This window comes from Scardinius erythrophthalmus (assembly GCF_964197995.2).
Source record: "Scardinius erythrophthalmus genome assembly, chromosome: 11".
NCBI classification, from domain to species: Eukaryota; Metazoa; Chordata; class Actinopteri; order Cypriniformes; family Leuciscidae; genus Scardinius; species Scardinius erythrophthalmus.
The window spans coordinates 35,872,034-35,884,705 of record NC_138231.1 but is presented as its reverse complement, the minus strand read 5'-3'; the positions used below and the strand labels follow the sequence as shown (position 1 = coordinate 35,884,705).

The 12,672-nt window shown below is 39.2% G+C and overlaps 1 protein-coding gene across 4 annotated transcripts in view; it reads left to right on the top strand.

Annotated features, from left to right (window-relative positions):
- The window catches only part of bach2b (BTB and CNC homology 1, basic leucine zipper transcription factor 2b), a 101,626-nt gene that overhangs the window by 79,077 nt on the left and 9,877 nt on the right, over positions 1–12,672 (top strand). For all 4 annotated transcript variants that reach the window (XM_081378058.1, XM_081378057.1, XM_081378056.1 and 1 more), the window contains one exon: positions 8,918–10,411. In XM_081378058.1, the coding sequence (XP_081234184.1) occupies positions 8,918–10,411 (1,494 nt within the window). The remainder of the gene's footprint in view (positions 1–8,917; positions 10,412–12,672) is intronic.

Genomic DNA, 12,672 nt, shown 5'->3' with positions numbered 1-12,672 from the left:
ACGTAACAACGTCGTTCGCTGGGCTCTCTAGTCACTGGAAAAACAAGCAGGTTCTGAGAAGGTTCGAAAGTTGAACCAACTTTGAACCAGCACCAGTTCTTTTTTGGTGGAAAAGGGGTATACTGTAAGTCTGTAAATTCTGTAAACCAGTAGTTTTATATTGATTGTCATTTTAAAATGCTTCATGGATTGTAGTTCCCGTAAAGTCTTTTTGTCCAATTTTCAAATGATTTTTTGATTCATATCAGTTTTGTAATATTTTGATTCACCTCATAGCTGGTTGGATGGGTTCAAGGCTTATAACTCTTTAACGAAGACTTTTTTAAAGCCCTATGGGAAAAATTCATGGGAAAAATACTTCAATAACCAAATAATATCTTGTCGCACTGCAGATTTGCTCGCTCTTGTTTCATGCAGATGCTACTGGCGACATCATTCCTCTCATGGACATTCCTCCCAAATGACCTCAGAGGACTCCGTATTTACTATTACTGTTATAATTTTGTAGTGTTAGTCTAAAGCTCAAAATACTCCACTTGTCAGTGTCGCTACTTCTCGCAGAGCTGTTATAGCGAATTATTTTGTACATTGTAATAGACTACTTTGTTCTTAGCAGAAGCTTTTAGATAACATGCAGGTAATATAATACAATAAATTAAACTAAAATCAAGGTTTTATGTCCATTTATGTATTTATTTGGCGAGTAGCTGTATAACAAGCAGGATAATGTACAGTCATTAGCGAAAGCCTCCTCGTGTACAACATCCCTTCTACCTGTTTTCCATTTTCTGTTTTTCGCAGAGTACAATTTATTTTAATGCAGTCCTTCAGAGCTTGATTGGACTTGACTATTGATGTATTCCAGTGTGTGTGTGTGCATAATCGAGTCCCGCAGCTGTGCACTGCAGCTGTGTCACTGTGATTCAGCATTGCTTTAGACAGCCAGTGTCGGTTTGTGTCTGTGTTTATGTATGTCTGTCTAGGGTAGTCTGATTCAGCACTAGTCTGTACAGCGACCTCAAACCACCTCCTGTTATAAAGTTTACAGTCCTCCACATGGAGCCACTTGTGAACAGCAACCACATGAAATTCAGCACCATTTCAACACTCTCAAACCCAAATATATACACACACACACTGCAAAATACACATTCATCAAAACACATAACTAATCACAACCCCTACTAGATTGAATTGCAAAATATCCTCATTCCTCAAAACCTGAAGGGCCTTCCTTCCTTCTGAAGGGGGTCGTTCCATTTCGGCTTGGAAATGAGATTTCCTTCTCTTAAAAGGGTCCTATTATGCTTTTTTCACTTTTTCAACTTTAGTTAGTGTGCAAATTTGCCATCACAGGAATAAATTGTACATTTTAACATATATTCGTACATAATTGTAAACGTTAACACATATTCAATTAGAAAACTTTTTTTTTTAAAGGCAGCGGCTATTTACACTAAGTGCAAATAGCGATAGATGCTATTTACACTGTGTAAATAGCATATTTTACAAATAGTAAGTACAAATAGTGATAGCTGTTATTTACACTAGGTGCAAGTAGCAATAGATTCTAATTTAATTAATTAGCAGCATTTGCTATTTACGCTAAGTGAAAACAGCGATAGATTCTTTTTACACTATGTAAAAAAAGCAGTATTTTCTTTGCAATAAGTGGAAATAGTATTTAGATGATATTTATATTCATAAATAGTGCCAGATACTATTTGCACCTCCTTGTTGTTGTAGCCTACATTAAACGGTATGCAATAATTATATTAAAATATTTATTTATTAAAATTATTAAAGGGATGCCGCCTTATTGGGACAATAAAGCCCTCCCTAAACCTACCCCTAACACATAAACACACGTTAGACAATTTACTTCCACTTTTCGAATATTTTCTTCATTTTTTTATTGAAAATAAATGCCTTTCTGATCTGATATTTAATGGGAAAAGTGAAGTAGAGCGAATTCCTCAAAAAGTGAATTCGAACCTTGGGTCGATTTGCATCAAAATTTTCTGCCACGCGCCTTACCCCTACACAATCTAATGTCTTCTGTAATTTGTCTGCCCCAACCAGACGTCAGTAGGCGAAGTTAGTGTAAATAGCATTTGCCAACAAGGTGGGCTATTTGCACTTAGTGGCAATTGTAATAATACATAAACTAATATATATATATTATTATTATTTATTTTTTTTTTTTTTTACATTTCAAGTTGTATAAATTAATGTAAGCTAAATATATTATGAATGAAAATGAATTAACAATAAACAATAGTATATTTATAGTAATTGATCTAACCTAAATTAATACAAGTATAAATATGTTTTGTTAATTGTTAGTGCATGGAACCTAATGCATTTGTTAATGAATTTAACCTTTTTCTAAAATGTTGCCAGCCATCGTTTATTGGTTTACTTTTACATGTTCTTTGTATTTTTGTAGAATTATATTTTGCTACTGAACGTTTATAACTAAATCTGTGTGCTACTAGCATCACAATACTAATTTAGCTGTTTCCAAACAGATTTCTCAAACACCCCCTGTTGGTTATTAGTTGGACCACATCACATACAGAAAATGTCACATTTGAGAGAAAGGCTAAATGTTTAACAGGTGTTACGGTTAATTGGTGATATACACAAACATAGTGAGAAGCTTTTGAGCAGGTCAGGACCTGGCTGGGACGGTCGAGGGGTAATCCTGAGGGACAGAGCAGGTCAGAGAGGAAATAACAGACTACATAAATGCCATCACGAGACTATCACACATTTGCAGCCTATCATGCAGATGGAGGGAGATCTGTCTTCTATCACAGCCGGGGGGGTTGGGCTGCGAGGGAAAGCCAAAAAGAGAGGAAGTCCGTCTGTTAAATGGAAATCTCAGTAAGAAGAGAAATAATTCGAGAACAGGGAAACAAGAGTGAAAGAGTCTTAAAGGCCAAAAGACACAGCGACGTCTAGCTTTTAAAGACCGAGAGGTCGTGTCCTTTTCTCTGTCTGGTTGTGTATCGTAAACCTCATTTTGAGAGGATTATCCAGTAGAGTATCTGATTTAATCCATCGCACTATAGGCAGGGCTAACTCTAAATCTGTCAATTGTTTACCGTCTGCTTGTGACTTTGTGTGTGTGTACATGTCTGAGATGTTATACAGTGGATACAAAATGAATTTGGGCACCTTAGACACACATAAAATCTGTATCTGAAAACAAATGTTGCAGAATTAACTTAGCTATTTTTCCAATTACTTTTAACCAACTGAAATGGTGTGTGTGTGTGTGTGTGTGTGTGTGTGTGTGTGTGTGTGTGTGTGTGTGTGTGTGTGTGTGTGTGTGTGTGTGTGTGTGTGTGTGTGTGTGTGTGTTTGTGGGGTTTTTTCTTGGTAAACCCTACTTTATGTGGACCATAAGGATAGTAATGCCAGAAATTATTTTTTTCATTTTTTTTTTTCTGTGAAGGTTGTGTTTTAGGGGTAGGGTTAGAGTTAGGAGATATATACAGCTTGTATAGTATGAAAATCATTATATCTATGGAAAGTTCCCACTTAAAACTTAAAAAAAAACTCAACGTGTGTGTGTGTGAGAGAGAGAGAATTATAATTAGCTGTTTGTGGGTCACTGATGTAAAAGATGTCCACAATAAACAAAATAATGTAAGGAAGTTAAATTGAAAGTAAAGACTTTTTTTAAATTAAAATGAATGAAAATGTTCCTTTTAAATTAACTTCTCAGAAATTAATTGTTCATGTCTTTTCTATCAAAGTATCATGTCCTGTTTTTTTCATGTTGTTCACATAATTGTGATTATGTGGACAAAACCTTTCAAATATTTATATTTGATCAAAAATATAAAATATAAAAAAAATTAAGAATTTTATTGTATTACTGAGGTTGTTTTTCTTCATTATGATATCAGGACAGTCATATCACACTGACATTTTGTATTTTATGCCTCAAAAAAGAAATACAAGCTCATCATAAAAGAGTATTCACATCTCATCAGTGTAGCTAATAGTTAAACCAAAAAAAAAATAGCATTGAGCCTTACATTATCCTTTCCTTATTTAAATTTTTTTTTTACATTTTCTTACTTTTTATGCAGCATTAAAATTCTATTACATCTTATTACATGTGGTTTTTGTGGCATATTTGAAGGCCTGTGTTTCAAAGCCTACTGAACTGCCTTGCTCAGTTTAGTGTTCGAACGTTCAAATTGCCTATATAATGATGGCTAAAAATGCTGTCTCTGTAGGTTCTAAAGCACAGTCGATAAATGCCCTTACCGTAGCCCCGCATATTCCAGTTCAGCGTGAGCCGTGACTTTGTGCTGCACCGCGGCTCATTTGATTGTGTCTGCATGTGGAGTTTAATGTCAGGTTAGTCAGCAGATTTCATATCGCAGGCGCCCCGTCTTCAGTAGAGGTTTTGTATTTTTTCAGACACCCTGTACACCCTGCATTCGGATCTTTGCCTCATTAACATTCATGACATGCAGGAATTTGGCGGAGCAAATTTACATAAATTAGCCGTCTCTGCTACTGAGAGGGGAAAGGCAGAATATCAAAGAGAGAGGGAATGAATGAACGAGAGGGCAGGTGTGATGGGTTTATAGCATTCTGCAACCTTTTCATGGAAGGAAAAACTTGGCACAATTCCCGAATAGTCAGGAGTTGTCAGGATATATGATACACAATTCATGTAATTTCCTGCTTTGTAACAATATGACCCTTTTGAGGCCCAGTGAGGGAGAATAGTCTGTAGTCGGAATTAGCATAAATGTCCCAGATCTGTCGTGGAGATAAATTTGCTCCTTTGTCTGTTTCCCACATAATAAATGTTGTTAACAGGTCCAGTGGCTCATATGTCAAAGTCAGTCCCTTAATGAGCTGCAATTGTGCTTTATTTTTCCTCTTCTGTGAGCACATTTTATCTTCTCTTTTGTTGTTTGTATTCGTAAGTTCAACTCACTGACTCGATGGTCCAGTCACAACGGTTAACAGCTCACTGAAGGGAAAGATTGTCTTAACAAAACTAAATGTTTGTCTATTTTAATAGTGACATGAGGGCGAGTAAATAATGAATGAATTTTTACACCTTTAAGCCTTTGTCTCAGACCATATCACCCATCCCCCATCCAATTTTAATTCTAACCCCTCCACCTTTTTATTCCTTCTGTTTTTCACATTTTCATGCTCTTCATTCTCTCACTCCCTTTCCATCCATTTTGCCTTTCTTCTTTCTTTTTGTCCACACCCCTCATCTCTCTTTTCATCAGGCTGATGGTGTGTGTCGTAGAAACACTTGTAGTGGCAGTCACAGATGGTGCAGCCGATGCTGCTGATGTCAGCTGAAAAACACATTTCAGCACTTTTTCCCCCAGCAGAGAGAGCTGTTTGTCAGCCGTAGCCTCTCCATACCTTCACACCCCCAACATCACTGTCTCTCTCCACTTTCAATCACAACCTGGAATGTCCAATTGGATCTGAGCCCATTACAGAGCAATACAGCTGCATAGCTTGAATATACAAATGTAGGAATTTTTCCGCTTTTGATGATGATCAATATATTTTCTAATTATCTATGTATTTTTTCCTAAAGGACATTTAAAATGTAAGTAAAACAGCAAAAATTAACACTAAAGGAAGAATAAATTAACACTAGGAAGAATACCGAATCAGTTTCAGTTAAATGCTCCAATATAACAACAGCAATATTCAGACACATTTTTACTGAAACATTTTAATATATGAAAATTCCTATGCAGAGAAACGTTAATTTAAATGATTCATTTAAACAGTTCATTCAAATTGACAATTTGAACTGATTCTTGGAAATGAATCGAACTCTAATTGCTGCTGAATCTTAAATCAGAGACGTGATTAAAACATTGAAAATAACGGAAAGAAGAATTGCATCAAAATCATCCGTAATGTTTAATTTTTACATCTCCAGCTAAATGATCATGAATATATTGTGAATATTCACTAATTTTAGGGGCTTGATTGATAAGGCTGCACTGACTGCTTTAACCAAATCCACTGTATGTTTGAATGAAATCTCTCCCTCTTTCTGGTTCCTCTTTTCTCTCCTAAGTGGACACAATTCCTATCAAAGAGCCATGATCATCCCATTTACACACATGCACACTATACATGCCATCCTCCCCCACACCCATACACACTGTACACACACATACAATTTACACTAGCACACACCATCCCCCACAAAGATTACGAGTCAGCAGCTTCCTCTCAGCAGTGACTGATTGGCGCTGTTGTGTTGCCAGCAGTCTCTCTCTCTCTCTCTCTCTCTCTCTCTCTCTCTCTCTCTCTCTCTCTCTCTGTACTATAATGCGTCTACTGGACACAGACAGCCCCGGATGACTCAGAGTCAGTAGTCATCAGTTTTGTTTGTGTGCATATTTTGTGGATGCTTTAGAATCCTTTGTTTGTGTATGATTGTATGAGCATCTCTGAAGGAGATGGAAAATAAATGTGATCTATCCATTCTAATCCTTTCTTAAGATTTGATCTGTTCTTCATTCTGCTCTTTGTAGAATGGAAGTCTATAAATTTGAAGATTATCATACATCAGTATACATATCTCTGGAAAGCATTTCACAGTCAAATGTTTTGTATAATGACAACCAGTTTACTGTTTTCCCTGGCAACCAATCTCCTATAACTGTGCTTGTTTCATGTCTTCATATCATTCTGCTGTATCTTTCTTCTCACATAGAACAATAATTTTGACTCAAATCAGTGTTTCATGAGAATTTATTTATTTATTTGCAAAAAAGCCATATAATGAGGAGGATAATGTACAGTCAGCTGATCATTATTACAAAATTACAACCTTATTACAATCTTCCCTTCAGAAAGATCCTGATCAACCTGTCTGGGTTTATTTTGAGTTAATATCCAGTTGACTGTAAATTATGTTATGTTAGAGGAGAGAAAATATTTCTTACTTTGTCTCTATTTCAAATTTACATTCAAGATTAAAGTTTCAAAACAGAACCAAAGCCAAAAGTTTAACACCGTGCTTGTTCTGCTTTTCAGACACTGGTATTTCCTTCTCAAAATATACAGATATAGTTGATTATTAATACAGTTAACATTCAAATGTGTGGGGTTTTTTTAGCCTTAACTGAACTATTGCATTTCCTAAAAAGGTTTTACAGGAAAGAGGGCTTGAAATGGTACTACAGAATTCTTGGAATGTGCACTTTTGTGTTTGACTTTGCTATAATCAAGAAGACGTCAGTCAGTTTGCTTAATCAGGAGTCTGTATGTTGTGTGTGTCTAATTTGTTTCACATTCACCACACTATAGTAATCAGCTGTGTTTCAACTCATTGTAACAGAAAAAGCCCTTTTAACCTCGGACTTGGGTTTTCCCTCCATGCCTGGGCCCTGATTCTAAATACAATCCCCATGTTTTTTTCCACATGGAAAAATCTACTAAACAAATTCTATGGTTCTGGTTTTATAGTAGGAAAGAGATAATCTGCACTCCCTTCTAACCACAAAAAAAAAATAAAAAATCTGATGATAACATCTATGAAGAGTTAGCAGTTTGTTCCTATCAACAACAGAAACAAATTCATAGTAAACATTGTCTTGTCCTCATTCATTGAACATAAAGTGTTGATCTCATTCCCTCCCATCTATGAGCACAAGTTCACTTGTGCTCTTGAGCACTTTACGTAATTGAGGGAGAAGAGAGAGCACTTTGTGGGCTGAACAATGCTGACCCAGATCAAAGTCCAGCCATTGTAATGTGTCTGAGAACGAAGAACACAACACCTACATCGATGTCTGTCCATGACGTTTTGACTCCAGCATAGCACAGGCAGAGTCTGACTCACTGTCAGAGAAAGAACACAATTTGAAAAGCTGTTTTGGCATCTAAAGCTCTTGTGAAATGATTTACCCAGCTGCCACAATAAGAAGTCTTAAATTATCTTAATTTGGAGGCTTTTCTCTGATATTGATAAAATATTGATAAATATGATAGTTTGCTAGTTAATTGATAGTTTGTTATTACGCTATTACTAGTTAATAGTTTGATTTATCAATTAGCAGCATTCCATTCAAATTCTTTATTTGATTGACAGCTCTAGTTTACAGGTGAGGCTAGAGAGTTATAGAACCTATGTTTACAGGTTCCACAAGTTGCTTCACACCTGTGAAAAGAAAACCTGTGAGCTTGGGTTATTATTTTTTCCTTGTTTAAATTAACTTACTCATATGCCCTTACAGCGCAAAGACCACAGTGGGCCAACCAAGCTTTTGCAGGCTCAGGCATTTACCTAATTATCTAGCATTAGGTCAAATGGAAAGCTTCCATATCTGTCTCTCTCTCTCTCTCTCTCTCTCTCTCTCTCTCTCTCTCTCTCTCTCTCTCTCTCTCTCTCTCTCTCTCTCTCTCTCTCTCTCTCTCTCTCTCTCTCTCTCTCTCAGCAAGCTCGGGATGGCTGTAGTAGGGATAAGCTGTAAGAGTCCTAGAGCCTATTAGGCTTTAAGGTGCCTCACCTGAGGGATTGAAGTGAAATTATGTTTACAAACCTGCATGCTTCTACCTGTTGCTGCAATATCATTTGCAACAAACAGGGGGCCAAGCTGAACCTACAGGGCTGACTTGAGCAGAGAGTGGAATGTCAGATGTCTTTGTTATATAAATGAGGCTGGTCTCTTGACCTTACTGCCAGACTCCACCCTTTCACTTTTTATTTCCCGCTGTATAGAACGTTCAGTGCTGACCTGATAAAAGATTAACTGACACTTTACAGTGTTTGTTTACGGTCATTTGACCTGTCTAGTTCTCTCAACACACTCCAAGTGCCTTGAACAATAGCAGTGCTGATGGTAACATTGGCAATTTCCCGTTTTTTCTGTGTGTGTGTCCGCAGGTCAGTGCCCGGGGATTCGCTCCATTGTTGCAGTTTGCCTATACGGCTAAGCTGCTGCTCAGCAGAGAAAACATCCAGGAGGTCATCCGCTGTGCCGAATTCCTGCGCATTCACAACCTGGAAGACTCCTGCTTTCGCTTCCTGGAAGCCCAACTGCGCAGCGAGGAGGATGGCCTGCTCCTGTGTCGCAAGGTGGCGCCTGAGAGCAATCACTCGGAGGATGAAAGCATGCAACCTGAGTTGCTCTCAACAACGACAACTGCAGTGACCCTGTCCGGTTCTCCACGCTCCCGTCGTTGTGCAGAGACCCTGAACTCCTTGCGGCGCCCAGACCATGAGCAGCTGGTGGCAACGGAAGATTTCGCTGATGGGCTGATGGACTTTGAGCGACACGGCACCTCAGATCTGCCACGATGCCCTAAGTACAGAAAGTACCAGTGGGCATGCAACAAGCACAATAACGACGCCTCCTCACACACCAGTACCTCAGGTTTTCCAAGCACATTCAAGGAGATGAGCAGGCCAGCAGTGATGCAAATCAAGCAGGAGCCACGCAGCGAGGAAGAGTCCATCTCGCTTTGCCTGTCAGGGGACGAGCAGGACGGAGGTGAAAAGGACGGTGTGGCTGAGATGGAGCTGGATGATTCCATCGCAGTGGACCAACCAAAAGGCAGCAACAAGTCACCGACCTGCCTAAGAACTATTTTCAGTAAGGACCTGCCTAGCACACCCCAGCAGCTTTTTGTTAACAGACTCATCAATGCCCAGGATAAAGGAACCACTCAGGCAGACCACAAAAAAGACTACAGGCCTTCGCTTGGCAATGAGCTTGGCATGCCTGTGGCGTTCCCCAAAGACGCTGATGGTTTCCCGCAAGGGCTTTCGTTGAAGTCGGGTTCATGCGATGGTGTGTGCAAGCAAGAGGTGGAGCTGGACCGTCGCAGTGTCATTTTCCCCCCAGGGGCCTGTGACCGACTGGGTACTCCCACCCACTCCCATCCCAGCGGAAACTCATTGGAGAAGGAGCTCTCAGAACACATGCCAAAGGGATTGTGGGCCGGCGCCAGCCAGTCCCTCCCCAGCTCCCAGACCTACTCCCCCAGCACCATAGCCAGTGACCCACCCCTGCTTTGCCGCCAAAGGCCCAATACCAGCTGCCCAGTGCCAATCAAGGTATGCTCTCGATCGCCCCCTTCAGAGACCCGCACCCGGACCTCCAGTTCCTGTTCTTCGTATTCTTATGCTGAGGACGGGAGCGGTGGGTCCCCCTGCAGCCTTCCACAGTTTGAGTTTTCATCTTCGCCTTGCCCCAATGCGACACGGTGTCTCACCACTGACCCGCAGGAGGCAGGCGGTGGGACAGATGCTCTCTTCACACGGGTGCGGCCAAAGATAAAATGTGAGCAGTCGTATGGAACCAATTCCAGTGATGAGTCAGGGTCCTTTTCAGAGGGAGACAGTGAATCATGTAATGCTCGAGAGCAAGGCCCTGAGGTGAGTCTTACCAATTTCTCTCTCATGTGTTTACCTGTTGTCTATTAATTCCTTCCAAAAGCACGCTTTGTATCTCATACCCATCGTTCATTCATGCAGAAACCAATTAGATGTGCACGCTGCCCTTATGCTATTAGAGAATTTCCCTTTGACTTTCACTGATTCACTGAATAGAGCTGCTGACTGCTAATGGACCAATGAACACTGTAATAATTTTCATGTCTGGGCTGACAAACGGAATAACTGCAATGATATAACTCTGACCTTTTGTGTGTTGTCTAGGGAAGACTAATGTAGTAGTATACAGCAGAGAGGAGCAAACTCAATTTGACAATAAAGTCTGGATTCCTGTTGTGTAAAGAAAAAACACAGTAACTACACACTTTATCAAAATTGAGCTAAGCCTGGAATCGGGTCTCCCGAACTATGACCTGTCCTGTGACAGAAGTGCTTGGCTTACCTCTGCTCAGATTCTGAGAAAGTGTTAAAGGATAGTTCACCTAAGGTTTTTGGGTGAACCATCCCTTTAAAACCGTTCAAATCAAAATTCAGTCAAAACATTTTAAACCATTTTTCTCAAGTCTCATTGTTTTTCCCTTTCGAATGGCAGTGTTCAATGCAACAGAAAGGAGCAATGAAAATTAAAAGTAAAACCATTAAGAATATGTCAACAATATAGCCCAATGCAAAACAGCAATGTACACTGTAGCAGAGTAATATTGAATATGGAACTTCAGTTATATGTTGCTCACATACCATATGACTAATAAGGGGGTGTGGGTCTGCTCTGTGCTGTGATTGGTTGATACCAAGCAACGATTCACAGTCTCATCCTCTGAACATGTTAAAGAGAGATAGAGAGGAGAAAAGAGAGCCAGAGCACATGTCACCAAGCCCCAGTGCTTCCTAACCTCAAGGCATACAATGCTTCTTTCTAAAGAAATTCCCCTTTAATGGTGAGTGGCACAGTCACACACTATTCTTCATTTTGTCAAAGGTTTGGTTGATCAGTCAAACATTTTATTTATTAGCATGATCCATGAAGCCCCTGCTGGTAGATGCTGGGTGCAGAAATCTGTCTATTCAGAAAAGATTTTCTCCATTGACAGCCATTCAAAGTTTTTGTTTTTTGTTCTGTTTTTTGCAAACATAATTTACAGTGTGGTTCAGATAGCATACAGTGGTAAATATGATATAAGATGGCTCTAAAAATAAATCTGCATTGTTAATCCTTTTGATATTTAATTTAAAAAAAAAGCAAAAATCAAACCTTTCATTTAAGTAAAAGAATTGAAAGAGTGGGAAAATCAAATTATGAAATAAATGTTTTTCTCCAAAACACGTTGGTAACAATTATTTGCCCCTTTTTATAAATACTTAAATGCTTTTTGCAACCTCCTTTTTCCAAGATAACAGCTCTGAGTCTTCTCCTATAATGCCTGATGAGTTTGGAGAACACTGACAAGAGATCAGAGACCATTCCTCTATACAGAATCTCTCCAGATCCTTCAGATTCCCAGATCCATGCTAGCGCTTCTTCTCTTCAGTTCAGCCCACTCATTTTCTATAGGGTTTAGGTCAGGGACTGGGATGGCCATTGCAGATGCTTGGTTTTGTGCTCAGTGACCCATTTTTGTTTTGATTTTGATGTTTGTATTTGGATCACTGTCCTGTTGGAAGATCCAAATATGGCCCATTATAAGATTTCTAGCAGAGGTTATCAGGTTTTGATTTTTTATCTGTTGGTATTTCAACAAATCCATGATGCCATGTATCTGAACAAGATGTCAGGACCTCTGGCAGAAAATTAGGCCCACAGCATTAAAGATACAGCAGAGTATTTCATTTTACACATGGGGTACTTTTTTATCCCTGTGTGCACCAAAATCTTATAATGGGCCATGTTTGGATCTTCCAACAGGACAGTGATCCAAAAACAAACATCAAAATCAAAACAAAAATGGGTCACTGAGCACAAAACCAAGCATCTGCAATGGCCATCCCAGTCCCTGACCTAAACCCTATAGAAAATAAGTGGGCTAAACTGAAGAGGAGAAGCACCAACATGGATCTGGGAATCTGAAGGTTCTGGAGAGATTCTGTATGGAGGAATAGTCTCTGATCTCTTGTCAGATGCTTTTTACAGCCATATTTGATCATATTTACCAAGGGGGCAAATAATTCTGACCAGCACTGTATATGTTCTCTTGACACAAAATAAACAAAGCAAAATTATTAATAAGGGAGATGTAGAAAAAAAA